The 19,118-nt window shown below is 42.2% G+C and overlaps 1 protein-coding gene across 4 annotated transcripts in view; it reads left to right on the plus strand.

Moving 5' to 3' along the window:
- The window catches only part of LOC134463694 (ubiquitin carboxyl-terminal hydrolase 15-like), a 35,588-nt gene extending 16,470 nt beyond the window's left edge, over positions 1-19,118 (plus strand). For all 4 annotated transcript variants that reach the window (XM_063216902.1, XM_063216903.1, XM_063216904.1 and 1 more), the window contains 14 exons: positions 434-607; positions 1,524-1,682; positions 3,093-3,317; positions 4,404-4,487; positions 4,603-4,697; positions 5,849-6,037; positions 8,249-8,364; positions 8,879-9,160; positions 10,133-10,203; positions 10,317-10,432; positions 11,603-11,752; positions 12,167-12,270; positions 13,303-13,391; positions 16,350-19,118. In XM_063216902.1, the coding sequence (XP_063072972.1) occupies positions 434-607; positions 1,524-1,682; positions 3,093-3,317; positions 4,404-4,487; positions 4,603-4,697; positions 5,849-6,037; positions 8,249-8,364; positions 8,879-9,160; positions 10,133-10,203; positions 10,317-10,432; positions 11,603-11,752; positions 12,167-12,270; positions 13,303-13,391; positions 16,350-16,622 (2,127 nt within the window). In that variant the 3' untranslated portion in view covers positions 16,623-19,118. The remainder of the gene's footprint in view (positions 1-433; positions 608-1,523; positions 1,683-3,092; positions 3,318-4,403; positions 4,488-4,602; positions 4,698-5,848; positions 6,038-8,248; positions 8,365-8,878; positions 9,161-10,132; positions 10,204-10,316; positions 10,433-11,602; positions 11,753-12,166; positions 12,271-13,302; positions 13,392-16,349) is intronic.

The following is a 19,118-nucleotide window of genomic DNA, read 5'->3' on the forward strand; positions in this document are numbered from 1 at the left end:
TTTCAAGAATCAGTGGACTAATGTCTGTAACAGAAATCAATGCCTTCAAATGAGGCATTTGGTAGCAGTGAAGCTTGAAGGCCTATACTGTATAAAAAATTCATAAAATACTTTATATTGCCTTTACCCTGCCTAGTGAACACAATTGTTTGGGTAGCTGTGGTGTTGTGAACTAGTTGTGGTGTTATTCCGTTTCTACTGGTTTAGAACTCAAACTATTTCTGTGCAGTTTCTTTCTATCCTTTTCTTTAAACAGACACAAACCTGGCTTTGTCTCTTTTTGCCATGGTTTCACAGCCTAAAAATGACCGACTAGTGTGGACAGAATGAACCTTTGTTACATTTCTGCTTAGACAGTGGCCATTATTGTCTATATACATAGGCATAGGTGAGAAAAACTTCTCTTTAATGGCATTTTTTCCTTTTATTGCAGTGCTTAAGCAATGTTCCACCGCTAACGGAATACTTCCTGAAAGACAAATACGCAGATGAGCTGAACGAGGATAATCCACTGGGCATGAAGGGGGAGATTGCCAAAGCCTACGCAGAGCTCACCAAGCAGGCCTGGTCTGGGAAGTACAGCTATGTCACGCCAAGAGCATTCAAGGTGAGTTGACCTACGATTTCACAATTATTTTTTTTGGTGGGTCACTAGATTGGGGTGAACCAAAAGAGGAGGACCTCTCAAAATCACAAAGAAAAGTTGTTTACAGCTTATTGACAGAACAAGCTGATCTTGATGGACACAACCTTTAGATAGGTGCTATAGATCAGCCAACTAGTGAAAACACGCGTGCCAAACGAGGACACTTTTGCATCACATTAGCTACATTTACATGATGATTTTAATTCGGGCCGCTGTTAGTATTCAGCTGAATTTAGGTAGTGGTTTCACTTTCAACCATTGGGAAAATATGCTTTTGTTAGCCCTTTTTAAAGGACCCTTTTAATAAGAGAGAAAACACAGATTCAAAAAAATACTAATGACATTACAGGCCAGCTTTAGGGAAAATGTCTATACAATTTCTTTAAATTTTCTATTTAGTTTTGAATGTTGCAACGACACAGCTGTATTTAAATTTAAATTGGCCTATTATATCATATTTATCTAAATTATCCATCCAGAATGGAGCTTTCAAACTAAAAACCCATTTCTGCCTTGCTTGCATTAACAGGCACAATAAGTCAAAGGTACAGTCCCCGTCTCTTAGACTCTCTCTCCCTATTGATGCCAGAAACATGCAAATTCAGTTCTGCTGGTATTTTTTCCCCAGAGTAAGTGGCAATGCCAAGTTTCATTCCAATCTGTGACGGTGAGGTCGAAAAGTCTCCTGATATGACACAGACTCACCCAGGCAGAAACATTATTTGGCAGGACCTTTTTTATTGTGCTGAGCCAGTGAGTCCATCTCCTGGTGTAATGTAACAATATTGTGACTGTCTGTCTGTCTGTCTGTGTGCCTGTCTGTGTGCCTCACTGTGTCTGTGTCTGTGTCTGTGTCTGTGTCTGTGTCTGTGTGCAGACGCAGGTGGGCCGCTTCGCTCCCCAGTTCTCAGGCTACCAGCAGCAGGACTCCCATGAGCTGCTGGCCTTCCTCCTGGACGGCCTCCACGAGGACCTCAACCGCATCAGGAAAAAACCCTACATCCAGCTCAAGGACGCCGACGGCAGACCAGACAAGGTACTGCCATCTCTCTTGACTGTTTTCTGCCTGGTATGGAGCAGAATGGTCAGGGACGTCTCTCTTTCTCTCTGTATGTCTCTCTGTCTCTCTGTCTCTCTGTCTCTCTCTCTCTCTCTCTCTCTCTCTCTCTCTCTCTCTCTCTCTCTCTCTCTAGTTGTGTTGATACTGAGGCTAGCTACCTAGCCTGCAAGATTCTACAAGCACCATGCTCACACAAGACACACAAGATATTTGTTGCATCTTCTCACCTCTAAACACAAGTCTGAGGTAATCTCAAACCAACATGAATGCCTTTCTGCTCAGAATGCATCACTGTGCTCTCCGGCAACTAACCTGACAATGTCAAACATTGTGATTGCGGTTGTGCATCAATCTGCATGAATGAGGACTGCTAGAGTAGCATATGCATGCAGATGACTCATCTAGGCCATAATACATACATGCACACACGCGCCATCAATAGCAAATGTCCTCCAGCCCTTACTGTTAACAGTGCTCAACCAGGTATTGATGCAATGCTTCCTAATATGTTGATAGTGTTATACATGTAGTATATGGCAGATTAATGGATTTCCACACTGACATTTTCATAGTCACTCAGCTTAGATCAGACAAGCGTTTTTTCTACAGGACGTATGATGTAACTCTCAATACCCATCACCCGTTTTTGCATCCCACTGTGAAATTATAGACTAAATGGAAAGGTCAGTGCGGACGATTTTGGAAGTTTAATGCATTTGAACTTTTGAGTGTGCTGTCCAAATGCCAGCTCTCACTACACAGCACAGCACAGCACAGCACAGCACAGCACAGCACAGCACAGCACAGCACAGCACAGCACAGCACAGCATAGAGAGGGACATGTTCCAGTAGATGCCTCTGTGTACACAAACCAGAGATTTTATGCTGCCTCTGGGGGAGGATAAACCGTAAATAAATAACTGGCAAATAAAATCCTGGTGTCCTTGAGTCGTGTTATACATTTCAATGACATGATCAGTTGTTGCCAAGGTCATCATATTTTAGCTATCAAAAAAAAAAATCCCAACTTCTTTGACCACACAACACGGCACTGAGAGTGAAATGTTGGCGTTGATGCCTTTGCATAAATATACAAGGCTTTTTATATCAAGAGTGTTATGCGTGTTATGAATTAGATGGCATTACCAATTGCAGCCAAGTCATCAATGTGGACTGCCTTTTAAATGTGTCCCTAAACATTTCCTCTATGACCTGTGTTGGTGGCAGCTGTGGCCCAGGGAGAAGGTCATGGGATTGGCCCCACATTGCTCCAGGGATTGTAACCAGGGATTGTACCCAACTGTTACTGTTGATAAAAGTGGCAAATAAATTAAATATAGTGTGTGTGTGTGTGTGTGTCTGCGCGTGCGTATGTGTGTCCTTCAGGTGGTTGCGGAGGAGGCCTGGGAGAACCACATCAAGAGGAACGACTCCATCATCGTGGACATCTTCCACGGCCTCTTCAAGTCCACGCTGGTGTGTCCCGTCTGCTCCAAGGTCTCGGTGACCTTTGACCCCTTCTGCTACCTGACGCTGCCGCTGCCCATGAAGAAGGAGCGAACGCTGGAGGTCTACCTGGTGCGGCTCGACCCCAGCGCCAAACCCACTCAGGTAAACAAACACATGTCCTGGGACATCATGGTAGCCTACGCCTAGCCTAGTGAACCAGACAGAAATATTTCTTCTGCTGCGTGGTTTTGTTCAGTGCTGAAAAAATGAGAAAAGGTCGCACCATGCATAGGTTTCGTTATTATTACACACATTATTCAGCACTCTTAAAAGAAGAAAAACTTGTTGGGTGAAGCCTGCTCCAACCTTTATGAACTTTTGTTCAGTGTTGCACCATAGAAAATTATTGTGGCTGGGTAACTAAGGAATCACTCCTCCAATCCCAACGCTTTGTTACTGGTTTCAGGCTGACCAGAATGGTGCTGGTGTCCATTCCCCCACCAGTTATGTAAAGTGTAAAGTGAGTTAAGTGCAAACCTGCCAACCACTCGCATTCATATCAGATTTTGTGTTTTGAGTTTTGTGTTACTCCGATGAACCTGCTGACGTCCACATTGTCACACTTGGCAGAGAAAAAAACATATTTTTCTGTTTGCATTGCAAACCAACTTTCCAGTTCTTGAGAGCTCACGTTTGTGGTGTGAACTGGTGAGCTGGTTCGAGATTAGGTGCGGGAAAGGGCACGGGCAGCATGGCTCTCAGTCGGCTCGAACGCACCTTGTGTGTAGTAGTGAGTCATTGGGGAGAGCTAGTAACAACCTGCCCCTGTGAAACAATGGCATAGTGAATTAGCCTCTTATCAAACCTATCTACGCTGTGTATGGATTCAAGTTGAAGCGACGTCGACCAGGACGGCATATAGAAATGAATGTGAATATAGATATATAAATGTGTAATATATTGTTCGTCACGTCGTGAAGTAGGACGTATTTAGGCTCTCAACATGCAGTGTATATATAAAGCTCGTCAGAAAGTTACTGTATGTTTGGAAAGCTGCCGAAAACTCCTCTTGCCAAACCCACTCATCTTTAATCAACGGCTCTGAAAGGTTTATGAAATATAAGTAATAGTCATACATTCTTCTGCTGTCTTGTAAATTCTTGAATAATATTGAAACGCATTTCTCTCTCTACTTGTTAAAGTTGAATAATTCAGGAAGCGTTAATTTCTGTCCGTTCCTTTTCCCAGTACAAACTGACTGTACCCAAGGTCGGGTACATCTCAGATCTCTGCACTTCGCTGTCTACCTTATCTGGTGTTTCTGCTGAAAAGGTAATAATAACTCAGTATAACATTCATTTGACAGTATCATAAGCTTGTTTGCGCTTTCCAAGACCTGCCATTAACATGTTTGCCCACTCTCTCTCTCTCTCTCATTTCTTGGCAGATGATTGTCACAGATATCTATAACCACCGTTTCCACAGAATCTTTGCCACCAATGAAAACCTGAGTAGCATCATGGAGCGTGATGATATCTATGTGTGAGTTTCTTTTTATTCTCTTGGTCAAATCAAATGTGTCTTCGGGACCAGGCTCACAAACCTTTAAGTCTGAGCCACTTGGACAAATATTTTATGTAAAGCCTGTCTGGACTAATGTTTCTCTGCTGAATGGTCAAACCATGTACTGTAAAATTGCACTTTTGTCATCAGTGTCTGAAAAATCATGGAATTTAAATATAGTCAATAGGTAAGCTATACATTGCATAAATACTTGTCTTGCTGTTTAATATAATGGGGTATGGGATTACTTCATAGGAGGAAATAGAAACAGAATTGGAGGGGGCACACAACATTTCAAGGTCAAGTACATACTGTGAGGTGATGACTGTTCTCATGTCTTGCTTGAGGTCTCTGTTTTCCCCTCAGGCTGTGAGCTCCCGCTTGCCTTATGAGTGGAACATTTGAGAAACGGATTGCTGCTCAGTAAAATCATCTGTAAAATACCATTAAATTCACCTTAGGGTGTCTTGTGCAATGCACTTTTTATAGAAGGATTTTTTACCCTTTAAGTGCGAGTGGGGATATTAAATAGTATTCAGCACTTACAGCATTTAACATTAATGCCAGCTGAAAAAGTCTGAGGTCCCTTCTCAATACATTTTCTGTGTTCCATGCAGATTTGAGGTAGACGTCAACAGTGTTATTTTACAGGCGATGGGCCAGTTGTCTTGGTACTTGAAGTCCTAATCATTTTGTGTGCATGCTGTAGCTATGTTGCTGTGCTGGATTTGAAGTGGCCTCTTTTCTCTGTCAGTGGGAGATGGTCTGGTCTTACTCTGCCATTTAAATTCATTGGAGTTCCAAATTCAAATTAAAACCCATATTGTGCTTTATTATCATGACTGTTACGATATAGCGTCGCAAAAGCATACAAATAACAAAACAAAAGTGTGACTATAGTTACCTTAACCAATCAGTAACGGACTTCGCGGGTGAGTTCTGCGTCACCACTCTCAACTGTTTGCTGATTGGCTAAACACTGAGAGAACCGAGCTGGAGGCTTTTGCCAGACGATGTGCCGAGGCAAAAACTTTGGGTGGAGTACATAGGATGGCGTCGCCAGGCTATTGCTCTGTGGTCATCGTCACTAATGCATTCTGTACATTCTCCACGTTGTTGTCGCTGTGCAGGTTTGAGGTGGCCGTGAACCGCATGGAAGACACGGAGCATGTGGTGATCCCCGTGCAGCTGCGGGAGAAGAACAAGCAGTCGGGCTACAACCACAGCAGCACGCCGCTGTTCGGACAGCCCTTCCTCATCACCGTGCCACGCTCGCTCAGCGAGGACAAGCTCTACAACCTGCTGCTGCTCCGTCTGTGGTGCGTACATTATGGGAGTGCTGCCATGCTTAATATATGCAAAATATTGCTTGCGTTTCTTGCACGCTTGTTTCCCGACATATACTACACAAAAATTACATACTCTACCTTTAAAGCACGGATGGGCAACTGGAGGCCCGGGGGCCACATGCGGCCCGCCTCCTCACTCAATGCGGCCCTTAGATAAAACAGTAGGCCTAATAAAAAAAAAAGAATGACCATATATATTTTTTAAGGACTACTGAATCAATCTGTTGTAATTATACTGTTGGTCAATAGAGTATTGAGTGTAGAGTACTCTATTCCTTCCAGACAATATGGGCAGTCAGTGAGCAACCAACTGCACCTCCAACTGTACGAATTGGAGTCAGATCTGTGGTCATGTGGCCCTCCGATTGTGGCGATGAAAAAACGTGGCCCTCCTCATCATAAAAGTTGCCCATCCCTGCTTTAAAGGAACAAGACACCCCGTTTTTTCCATACATTTGCATTATTTCCAAATATTACACATGAACTTTCATAATTTTCTTCTCAGTGTGTTCCATACGTAGATTGGTTATTAGAAGAATTAGTAGCTTATCTTAGCATAATCACTGTAAGTACATGGTACCATTAGTATCAAGCCACTAACAGGACGGAATTAAATAGACATTTTGCACTCAAGTGAATTTTACATTCATTGGTAACGTAGACTTGCATTGCTACACTTTATATAGGTATACTGGGAAAACATAGAGAAACAAAATCCTATGAATACATAGAGAAGAAATCCTATGTATTCTGATATTTTACCAGGGCTTAACTACATAAGAGCAATTTCTTGAAATGTGCTGGACTGTTCCTTTAAGGAGCAGATTTTTTTTATGTTTATGTTTATACTCTTTTACTGGATTTTCAGCAATCGTTTCCTATCAAGTTGTGGACCAGCTTCCTTTATTCGCGTGTACAATTGGAGTAGTGTCACCCCAGTAGGTGAGGGCACACGGTTTGTGCCAAAGCCAAGTTTATTTTTAGGTTTGTACTGGGACAGAGTAGGTTAAGACACTACTGTACCAATGCACTGTAGAGGTGGCTACCTTAACTGTTAAGCAGAGGGGGAAACTCTGTTCTTACCCATAACAGATAGTGTGCGTGTGTGTACAGTAGCAAGCAAATGCTCTGGTTTGTGCTGGTTTGTTATGGCTTGTTGAATTAACAAATTCTGGAGCCACAACATTCTTCTACATGTGACTGGGAGTGTTTGCTCCCGCTCGGTAAATCATGTTTGACCACTTAAAATCCAATCTGCGACAGTTTCTGCCATAATGTTAAGAAGACACAAAGGACCTCCCTCTCAGTTGCCATAGCTTTGTGACTTGCATTACACAGCAGGATGTTCAGTGTGCTGATACAGTTATGCTTAAAATGATAGCAGTGTCTTTTAAAAGTTTTGTAAATTCTTTAAAATTCTTCAAGCATCATGATATGGGGATTTTTTTTCAGAATACACTTTTGGCCCCATTTACCACATGCCAGGCCTCATGAATCAGTTAGAGTAGGATACTGGAAGAAGTCATGTTGTCCTATACTGAAGAGAACATGCCCTTTAAGTGCTTGTTTCAATAATGATCACAAACACACCAGCAAGCAAGCAAAATCATGGTGCCAGCACAATTCCTGCCCTGAATTCCATAGAATGTGGGCTGACTTAAAAAAGCTGTTCATTAGGCAAACCCAAGAAACACAGAGGAATTGTGGAATGAATTACAATTGACCCGGGCTGCAATACCTGTCGACAGTTGCCAGACGTTGGTCAACTCCATGCACCACAGATGTGAAACAGTTAGAAACCATGGTAATGCAATGAAAAATTAGTTTAGAATGCCCAGTGAAGTTGAATTTTAGTTTGTACAGAACATTTTTGAGTTTCCAAAGACGGATGTTAACACACTGCTATTTTTTTAACATTACATTTCTTCACTTTCTGTGAAATATTATAACATTTAAATAACTTTGCATATTTACGTCACATTCTATTTCAAAGCAAGAACATTTCAAAGTGTTTCCAATGCATTTGTGCTCATTAAAGTACAAATTATTCGGAGGGTTTTGACATTCACCTTTGTAAAGACACGGGTATTATTTTGAGCACAAATGTATTACTGTTGAATAAATTGTGTTGCTACCTTATGTGTGTCTTGAAGTCAGCTCTTATGTTTTGTGTATTTGTAGCCGTCACCTGCGCTGTCCAGTGGAGGAGGAGGAGTCGGAAGAGAGCGCCCCAACCAAACAACACGCCACAGTAAACGGCAACGCCACCAACGGCATCCTGGAGGAGGGATCACCAAGTGAGTTACAACTGCGATTGTTGCATGTGACGCTCCATGTAGAATTTCAAAGCATTTTCACGTTGGCTTGGTTGAATTGGCCGAGGTTGTTGTGCGTGGCCGCAGAGTTGCGTTGAAGGTGAACGAAACATGGCTGCACGTTTGAAAATCTTGGAGGAAAAATATGACGATTATAAGAACAGGCTTTTCAACCCCACCTACAACCCACTTCAGAAATCAATTGTTTAATTGTAGCTCCCAAAACTGGCCACCATAGTTCTACAACAATGGTTACGTATGCAACCACGGCTCTATGAGTTTTGGATGACAGTGCCTGGCGGTCAGGTTAAAGGAAATAGAACTGACCATTCCCAGAATGTATGAGTACTCAAGTTGTATGAAGCTCTGTCTGTTTGAAGTTGTTATTGATGCCTTTGTCAAATCCATTCTATACAGGCATAAAATAGCAAAGTGTAATACTTCATTCTACCATTCTGTGTATTTATTTTCCTTTTGAAAATATGCTTTGCTGAAGGTGAGATGGAAACAGATGAGCAGGACGATGAATCAAGTCAGGACCAGGAACTGCCCTCGGAATGCGACAACAGCCAATCGGAAGACTCCGTGGCAGGGGACAACGAATTGGAGAACGGTGTCGGTCAAGAGAACACCACCACCAAAGGCCCGCCCTCAGTGGCAAGCCAAAAAAAGCGACTCTTTACATTCCAGTTCAACAACATGGGCAAGACGGACTTCAGCCTAATCAAGGAGGAGTCGCGGCAGATCCGATTTGATGAGGGACACCTACGGCTCAGTGGTCAGTAGCATCATCCAACAGCCATCCATACGGGTTCAAGTTTATATCCGCAATGAAGATGTATCAAATCAAAGTTAATTCCATTTATCTCATGTGTTGTGACCAAGCATGCAAAGTTATGAGCATGAATACCATATTCTATTTATTTAAATATCTGCCTATTGAAATTGATGACTGGGTTCATAGGAATCAGGAAAGGGGAATGCAGTGGTGCATTTGCATCCCCAGTTTTTGGCTCTCGAAATGAGGCTCTCAACTTTTCTCAACTTTTACTGCAGACAATTCTGTGGAGTGCTGCAGCAGTATTAACATTAAGAAATAAAGATTGAAGACAAAAAAGCCCCACCACTTTGAAACTCGTTCCGGCGCCCTGTGGCTGGTTCAGTTTTAAGAATTCAGTCCACTGACCTCTGTCTATGGGATTGTCCATCTCAACTTCATCCTGATTTCCAACCCCATCTGAATCAATGTCATCAATATCTCTTCCTTCCTTCTCTTCCTTTTTTTTTCACTGTCCGACAGAAAAAAACAGTGCGGTCAAATCAATATGGGTGTTTTGTGTATGTTTTTAGACAATTACAAAACATTTTAACACCCCTTTTATATTTCTGCCATTCAGACAACATAACATTAGCCATGTGCTTTTAAAATGCCAGCACCTTTGAAAACCGCATGAACGTCTTTCCTGGTCTTAATGCTAAATGCACATACCTGTAGGTGCCCTTGTTTCACCTTCTTCACTGGACCACTGTTGCCTTTGTACGTTTTTCATATTGAGCGCTAATGTCCGGTTTGGTTTCAAATTTGTACTCTCTTGCATGCCCCGATATCTTTGCAATTATGTGTTAAGTTGCGTTTTGAGGTTGTTGGCAATTCAATTATGTGCCTTACTGTGAAATGTGCTTCCATTCATTCGTTGGAATTCGTCGAACACAGACTGTAACAAGTTGTTTTGTTAATTGTCTCCAACAGATCGATCTTATCTCTCACTGGACTGGGAACAGGAGACAAAGAAGAAGTATTTCGATGAGACGATCACAGAGGTAAAGCCCTGTTAACAGCTTACACACAGTACCCCTGAATTAATGATGTGATTGACTGAGTACTGTTACCAATGACCCATTTTATTTTGTTTTGTCTCTGGCTGAAACAATAGGACTTTGACAAACACGAGAGCATGGAGTACAAGCCTCAGAAGAAGGCTTTCTTCAAGCTAAACGACTGCATTGAACTTTTTACTACCAAAGAGAAGCTGGGCGCAGAGGACCCTTGGTAAGGCGTAGTGTCTCGATATGCATAGTGTCCTCAGGGGGCAGCGTGTTTTTGGCAGAATGGGTTTTGTGTTGTGCTTCTTGTTTGACTTAAGTTTAATTGATGCTTTTTTCTACACTTATATTTGCTGTAACGGCTCGACCTGTTGTCACCCTACCTGCCTAGTTACTCCTCAAACTACGTGTAGTGCAGTAACGTGGTAAAGGATATGTGAGAGCCTATTGTTGTGCTGCATGTAGCCTAAGGAAGAACATTAGTGTTGGCTTACCGATGCGACGAGTCCGTGGATATGATCAGCTCCGCTTTGCCTCTGGTTGCTGGCTACCCCAAGCCATGCGTTGTATCTAGTCCGTTCAAAAGAAGGAGTAGGTCCACTTTTCTTCTTAACTCCCCGTTCTTCCACCCGCTATACCAATAAGTTCAAGTCCCACCGTAGTCACGCTGCCAGCGGCAGACTCTAACCCTGCCACTGCTTCCGGTGTGACCATCCTCCCAAACCTGTGCACCTCCACCCCTTACATGGGCGGTCGCAACCCAAAACCATTGCAATTCTTCACTTGGGCTGAGTCAGGTGTGTCATTATGATCGTATAATGTATATCTAAGTGCACGTGCCCTTTCCCTGACATCTTCCATCATAATATTTCCAAGACAGTCTTTATTGTATAAAATAAATAGTGAAAAAGTTGCATCATATGGACCGTATTTTTTCCAAAGAATTTCTCCTTAAGGGGTGATATTAAGAAAATGACCCCAAGAAGCTTTAGACTGTCTCAGCCTACTGATACTTAACCTATAAACTATTTAAATAAATATTATGTTTTTTGCTGAGAGCAGTAATGAGAATTAAAAGAAAACTCAGTGTAGAACAGCCTCATTTAAACATGAATTCCTAGGGCTGCACGAATCGATACCACTTTTGAAAACCAATACGAGTATGAGTACATTAATATCTGTACTTGACGATACAGAGTACCAATACTTATACTTTTACCCCCAACATACAATGAAAATAAATGCACAACCTTGTTTATTCCACCTATGATATTTGTTTTATTGCACATTTCCATTAAAATTTAAATGTTAGTCAATGTGTATGAGGCGGCTTTTCAGGGGAATTTTCGGGGCTGATATCCTAAACCCCCAATTTGTTTGCTGGTCGGCTGCACAGGTACTGTCCCAACTGCAAGCAGCACCAGCAGGCCACTAAGAAGTTGGACCTGTGGTCGCTGCCGCCGGTGCTGGTGGTACACCTGAAGCGCTTCTCCTACAGCCGCTACATGAGGGACAAGCTGGACTCACTGGTGGACTTCCCCATCAGGTTAGCCTGCTCGGCTTTATTTCATTACATTACACTGATCGGACACTCTTATCCAAAGCAAGTCAGATATTTCAGGGTATTGGTTACAGTTCCTGGAGCAGTTTGGAGTTAGATGCCCTGCTCAAGGGCACTTCAGCCATGGAGGGACTAAGGGATTGGTAAGGGTAGGAGTTGAACCGGCAACTCTGATCTACAGTCCAACTCCCTAACCATTTCACCAATAAATTTAGCTAAATCCCCCATGTGAGTCACAACTCTTGTCATTCTGGACTAGACTTGTCAAATACATACAGTATATTTGAAACGAAGAAAGAGCAATGCAGCATTAAGTGAGATCATGATGATATTGTCAGGTGATGTAATCTGTTCATCTCATGTTCACTGTATTAAAGCCACTGTTATTGTGCTTTACAGAGATTTGGACATGTCTGAGTTTCTCATCAACCCCAACGCCGGGCCCTGTCGCTATGACCTCATTGCTGTGTCCAACCATTATGGTGGAATGGGTGGAGGCCATTGTAAGTAACTATGGACACAGTCTTCTAGTTGCTATTATGCTTTTATGCTTTTTGTCTTCTCTCTTTTTTCTCTTGTTGTTCTGTTTTTGCATGGTTTTTATCTCATTGTACAGCACATTGAATTGCTTCCATGTTTGAAATGCGCTATAGAAATAAATAGCCTTGCCTTGCCTTACATTGCCTTATACTAAAAGTAGAAAAGATTGATATGAAAAATGCAACATTTTGAATTGGATTAATATAAAGTTTACTGTTGCTCTAAAAATCTAATCTAAATTGTACACAATGTTGCCATTCTAAAGGTCAGATTAGACTTCTGCAACTGCGCTCGTCAAAACTCGCGTGGGAGTGGCCACGAACCAACATTGTATTCATGCATCTGCGAGTTCTGCGAGGTCCGAGGTCTCGTCGCGAGCCACATTTGAAATTGCGCGATTAGGCTACTTTCACTACATTGTAAGCACTGCGGTCATTATTAAGCAATGTTGCTTTCTATCCCGGTTAGTTAGGTATTTTCACACAAATTGCAAAGCCAATGCACTGGTATCATTATTTGACATACCCAGCCTGTTTTCACGAGCAGAAAATGCAAGCATGTAAAGACAGTTGATTCTGCCGATGTGTGTTTACATTCGGTGGAGGAACGGTAGTAAAACCGCAGGCATTGTGCCACGAGTGTTCAACTGATGCATTGTTTGTTACTTAGCTTGTAGCTTCGTGTATTTACACACATTTACACACAAGGCATTAATAAAGTTTTTAACAGAATACAGCTCTGCGCTCGCAAACTACTGGCATTGCGCTGCCACAAGAACAGAACAAGGAAGTAGCGAGACGACCAATCATAGCGCCTTTTTGTCTGCGTACTCCGCGTCCGTCTGACGGATAGTTAGAATTTTTTCGAGGCGCTCGACGACGGGCGCAGAGCCTCTGAGAGGGGGGCGTGGACTCGCATAGACAGAAAACGGACGGACGCAGATTCTATGCGTCCAAAGCATAAATCTAGCTTAACTCTTACATGTTACATTTCAGATACTGCTTATGCCAAAAACAAGGAGGATGACAAATGGTACTACTTTGATGACAGCAGCGTGTCTCCTGCCAGCGAAGATCAGATTGTAGTAAGTGTTTTTTCTCGGTTGCTACAGTGTGTCTTGCCATCTTTGGACAATATGGGGCTGTCTTTGTCATCACTACCAGAATAATAGTCACAAAATACACAGAAACCTGTGAAACCAAGTGAACTGAATGAGTATTTTAAATGCAATGGTTTCAGGATCATGCGTGTATATGAGCCGCACAGGTGTTTTAATGTCAGACCAAAACAGTGCAAGTTTATAGGGAGGGGTGTTATTTGATGAAAATGTTCAGATTCAACTTTAGCCCAGATTTTCTTATGCTACTATGTCTTAGGAATACATTGATGTAATTTTTTTAAAAATCAAGCCCGAAAACCCCCCCCTACCCCAGAAATTACTTTTTAACCCCCAAAACGCCTGTTTTTGGGCTAATTCTCTATAGTTCCCAATGTTTTATGAGGTACAGAGTAAAAATATGTCCATGCTGGATCATCTAATGGCATTTCATGTGGCATGCCATGCTGGAGGTGTACTTTGAGCAAAAAAAAGTCAAATGTCAAGGTCATATTCAAGGTCAAAGGTCATCAATATGGTCCTAAATGCCTATTTTCTGCCATTTTTCCATGGTTCCCCATCTTTTATGGAGTGCAGAATAGAAATAAGTTCATGCTGGGCTATTGAATGGTATTTCATGTACCATGCCATACTTCAAGTGAGCAGCAAAATGTGTAGTGTCAGTCCTACTTAAGGTCAAAGGTCACGAAAATGGTTTAAAATGCCTATTTTTCATGTTTCAGTGTAGAAAGTTAGCTAAGGGCACTTAAATGGCTACTTATGTGGAATGCCAATATTTTACACAATGCAATATCTTATTTCCAGGTTATATTGAGGGTTAAAGTAATCAAAATTGCTTAAAAATCATGTGAACTGATCATGGAATATAGCCTCTTTGTACCGATGCGCCCACCTACATTCCATGATCAGTTCAGACCCAATCAGACTTTGCTGGAATGACTCAACAACATCATAATATCATTGATATGAGAGCCTTAGATAAGAGATTAAGACTTGGTCATTACAATTTTGAGGACAAAAAGGTTAAAACATGCGCTCTGTGCAAAGGGGTAAACGCATTGTCTCTTTTATGTCACAATGATCAGAGTGGATCACTTTTGTATCATCAGCCTGTCCAGTTAGGAAGCAACACTGCGAGTCTATTTGACTACTGTTATGCAAATTTAACAAATAGTGGGTAGAAATGGTAAAAGTAATATAAACAAGCCCCAAAACAGAGTTATCCTGTAGGTGGTGGCACAGCCTATCTCTCCTTTTCCATCCTTTCTGGCTGTTTTTAGGTCACATGCATGTTTTCAATGTCCCACCCCTAGAGTTACCATGGGTTGGTGTCTATCACCCACTAAATTTGCTCAGCTGTTATTCATCCAAGATACCACATCAATGTGTGCTGTGGCAAGAAGCAGAGTGTCCAGAGCATGGACGAGATACCAAGAGACATGCCTTTACACCAGGGGACGTATAGGAGACTAGAACGGTTTTAAAACTTAGAAGCGGGATCACCATCTCCCTCCTTGGGACAGGTGGCACAGGAAAAGCACTGCTAGAGCCCTGAAAAATGAGGTTTGCAGGGTACTGATGTGCATGTTTCTGCTCAACTGGTCAGAAAGTCTTCATGAAGTCTGTTTGAGGGCCTGGTATCCACAAGTGAAGTCTATGCTTACAAAGAGGCAAAGAGCAATTTGCATGAACCAAAAAACATCAAGAAAGGCACATTCACCATTGGTAACATTGATGCTGTTGTTGTTAATTTTTCTTCACATGTGAAACTTCAGTTATGATGGAAGAGGGTATTGGCCCTGAATAATAAACCGATATTACAATTTTCTAAGCATAGTAGCAACATGTAGATCTGATTTGAAATTGGTGCCATGCACATAAAGTTCACTGATTTATTGTTTTCACTTGGGTCATCCAACTTGCTTGACCTTTGTCTCTTAGGTCTCTTTTGTTCTTTACACCACATTATTGTGACACATTAGCAATATTTATGATTAGAAAAGTCAAAAGCTAGATCAAAAGTGTGTTGTTATTACAGGTTTATTCATTTTCACATTTGTTTTTTCGTGAAAAACGGTTTCAAGATAGCACCCCCCATCAATATTTTGTAACCTTTGACCTGTATTATGACCTTGAACCATTGTACTTGCATAGTTCAAAGACCTAAGATCATTAAATGGACCATTATGAACATAATCTATGTGTTGTACTGGGTCAGCAACCCAATGACACAATTTTTCCCTTAAAAATCGATATTTTGTAACCTTTGACCTTACTTATGACCTTGACATTGTACTTGCATATTTCAAAGTACAACTGTGGTATGATATGCCACATGTAAGATCATAAAATTGCTAATATGGGAAATAATTTGTGCATTGTACTGGAACAGCAGTTGAAAAACACATATTTTCCCCTTAAAAATCGATATTTTGTAACCTTTGACCTCTATTATGACCTTGACATTGTACTTATATAGCTCAAAGTTCTACTGTGATATAGCATCACACATTTTAAACTATTAAATGGGAAATCATGAACATACTCATGTGTAGTTCTGGGATAACTGTGGATAAACTGGCAAAATAGGCGAAAAACGCATCTTTTTGGGTGGGAAAAGTAATTTCTGGGGTAGGGTAGGGTTTTGGAAGATGTTTTCAAAAAAATTACACAGCAGTGTTTCAAACATGTGGTAGCATCAGAAAATCAGGGCTATTGTGGTATTTGGTATTTACACCCCCCCCCCCCTAGTTAAAGCAATGTTAAAAATCTTTCCTTTTGTCAACAAAAAAGTGTGATGCTAATGTTTGCATTTTTACATTTGGTAACTAAGTTGGATGTCCCTATCCTATTGTCTTGTCCATGAGTTGTACCAAATGTGAGCTTGGAATGACCTATGGTCTGTGTTGCTTTGCCCCTGTCCAGTCCAAGGCGGCGTACGTGCTGTTCTACCAGCGTCAGGACACTGTAAAGGGAACGGGCTACTTCGCCTTGGACCGAGACGACCACGAGGAGCAACGCAGCTCCTCGGCACAGGGCGGCGCCAACAACCAGAGCGAAGAAGAAGAAGAAGAAGAGGAGGAGGAGGAGGAGGAGGAGGAGGAAGAGGCAGAGGCAGAGGGAGACGTGAATGACAATGCGAATGAGAATGAGGAGGAGCCCGAGCCCAACCATGACGTCACTATGAACACCAACTGAGGAAGGGACATCATGGCGTTACGGCGGGACGATGAAAGCCATATCCACCCAGAGCAGCGCGCAGGAGGGACACGGCACAGCGGCCTCCTACTGTAGGGAGACTGTCTGGGGAAGGGCCCACACACACACACACACACACACACACACACACACACACACACACACACACACACACACACACACACACACACACACACACACACAACTGTGCTGGAATATTTCGAGCAATCAGGGCCTTCCTCAGTGAACACAATAGTGTGATGTTGATTATTAGAGAAAGATGGGGTGGGGGAGCCATACACAAAACAAACTCTAAAGGTAGAGAGCTAGAGTACAACAAAATGGAGAGATGGGGTATGCCTGCAGATGTCCTGGTGTAACTTCTGAGAATGTCGGCAGTGTAACGCTGTACTTTCTCCCAATTTGCTTTCCTAATAACTGCAAGAAAGAGGGAGAGAGTGGGTAAGTTACATATTTGCATATCATCATTGTTATGATTTTTTGGCCTTGTAAATAATTTAAATGAACACTGAATATGAGGGTTTATAAGTGGATGGACTGCTTTTGTTTAGTTGCACAATCACTCCATTTTATGTTATTGTGTTAATTTTTTTTATTTTAGATTTTTCGTGCCACACATACTGAAAGTATTTTACAGCCACTAAAGTGTCATCTCGATGGAAAAAAAAGAAAAGATGAAAAAGAGAGCCTGCCTTCCTGCCATATTCAGACACCTGAGCATGATCAGGAAGGCGTGAATGAGGTGTGTGGTGTTCAACATCTTTTTAGTTCACGCTGCTGCACTGTTAGGGGAAAAGGACCCTGAGTTTTAAAAATTCTTGACAGACATGTTACAACTATGTCATGTACGCCTTATAGGTCTCTCCTCTTCACAGCGCCTACAGATGTCAAGAAGTCAACTTCTCTGAAGAGAACGAGACGGGGGGGGCTATAACTTGAGCTTAGCTTTACAAGGGGGTTTCAGGTATCCATGTCATACCTCCCATCGTGTTCTCTCGCAAATATTAAGGGGATGGCTTCTTGAGAGGATGAGATTTCAACGACATTAGGGTTTTTTTTTCTTTCTCTCTCTTGTTTCGATCACCTCAGCCTTAAAACTCTAATCTCAGACTGTTGCCTTTTCTTTGCACATTCTATCACTCACTATATGTCTGCATGTTCTTCATATAAACACGAGATCACACATGCACTCATAACATATGTCGTTGAGTTAACACTCAACTAACTTGCTTTTACACTGAGGACGTTTTTAGTTTTAAAAAGCCACCAACCTGTTAAGGTTGGTCGGCAGAATGTATATTGGATGACCGGGAGTATACCTGACACTTGGATGATATACCCTCTTTCAAGGTAGTGACCATACCCCTTTCTCCTTTCCCTCCTCCCCTTTTCCTCCATCCTCCTCCCCTTCCTCCCTCTGCCTCTCCTCCCATCCCTCCCCACTACCTCCATCCTCCTCTCCAACCCCTCCCCTCCCCTCTCTCCCCCCCCCCCTTTCCCACCATCCTCCACCCCTCTTATGTTTTGGTTTGAATGTGCAGAGAAATTGGGTAATTGCCTTTGATATGAAATGTACAACTCATGGGGTACTGCTGTACTGTCTTGTGAACAAGACAAGCTTTACGCTGATCTACTCAACCTGACCACGAGGTGTGGTCCTTCTCTTGAAGACTAAGGGAGAGGGGTGGGCAGAGCTGTAAAAATTCAAAGTTCCCTGAAGAACCTTTCCATTTTCCACTGTGGGGGAACCCCTGATTTTTTTTTCTTTTTTCTGGGGAACCTACAAGTTCTCAGAGGAACCAACATTGTGGGTGACAAATAGGTTCTTGGTAGAACCATGTCTTTAAGGGTTCTTAGAGACCCCAAGAATCTTATGGTTCTTTGAGGAACCTTTGATTGTCACGGTGCAAGAACCCCCAAAGGTTCCCTGAGGGACCTCGGGGGTCTTTCCAGAACTTCTAGACACCTTTGAGAACTTTAAGGTTCCCCAACAGTGCAACTCAAGGTTCTTTGTGGAACTATGCCATTTTTACATTGTGGGGGGTAGGGGGGTGGGGGGTTGGGTTATATGACATGGGGTGACATAGGCTATATAAATACTGTATATAAGAGTTCACTCTGTGAGTGCACATTTGATAAAATTTATTTATTTATATGTAAGCATTTAAACTACAGTGTATTTAAGACCTTGGAAAGACAGAAGATGTACGGTGGTATGGCTTTAGTCCTGTAGTTCAAAAAGTCTTGCCTTTTTGCTCTTCTGGGTTTTTTGGGGGGGTCTGTTTTTTGGGGTGCTGGGGTGGGTTGGAGAGGAATGATTGATGCTCTATTATTTGGACTTTTTGTAAAGTTGACTTGGACGTCCTTGCATGAGGGGATATCAGAGTTTGGCTGCACTTGAGTTCACTTGGGTTTACATTTGAGACGTGCATGTGTATTTATATACTGACTTAAATAAAGTTGTGTAAAGCCTTA

The sequence above is a fragment of the Engraulis encrasicolus genome, chromosome 15 (assembly GCF_034702125.1).
Source record: "Engraulis encrasicolus isolate BLACKSEA-1 chromosome 15, IST_EnEncr_1.0, whole genome shotgun sequence".
Lineage (NCBI taxonomy): Eukaryota > Metazoa > Chordata > Actinopteri > Clupeiformes > Engraulidae > Engraulis > Engraulis encrasicolus.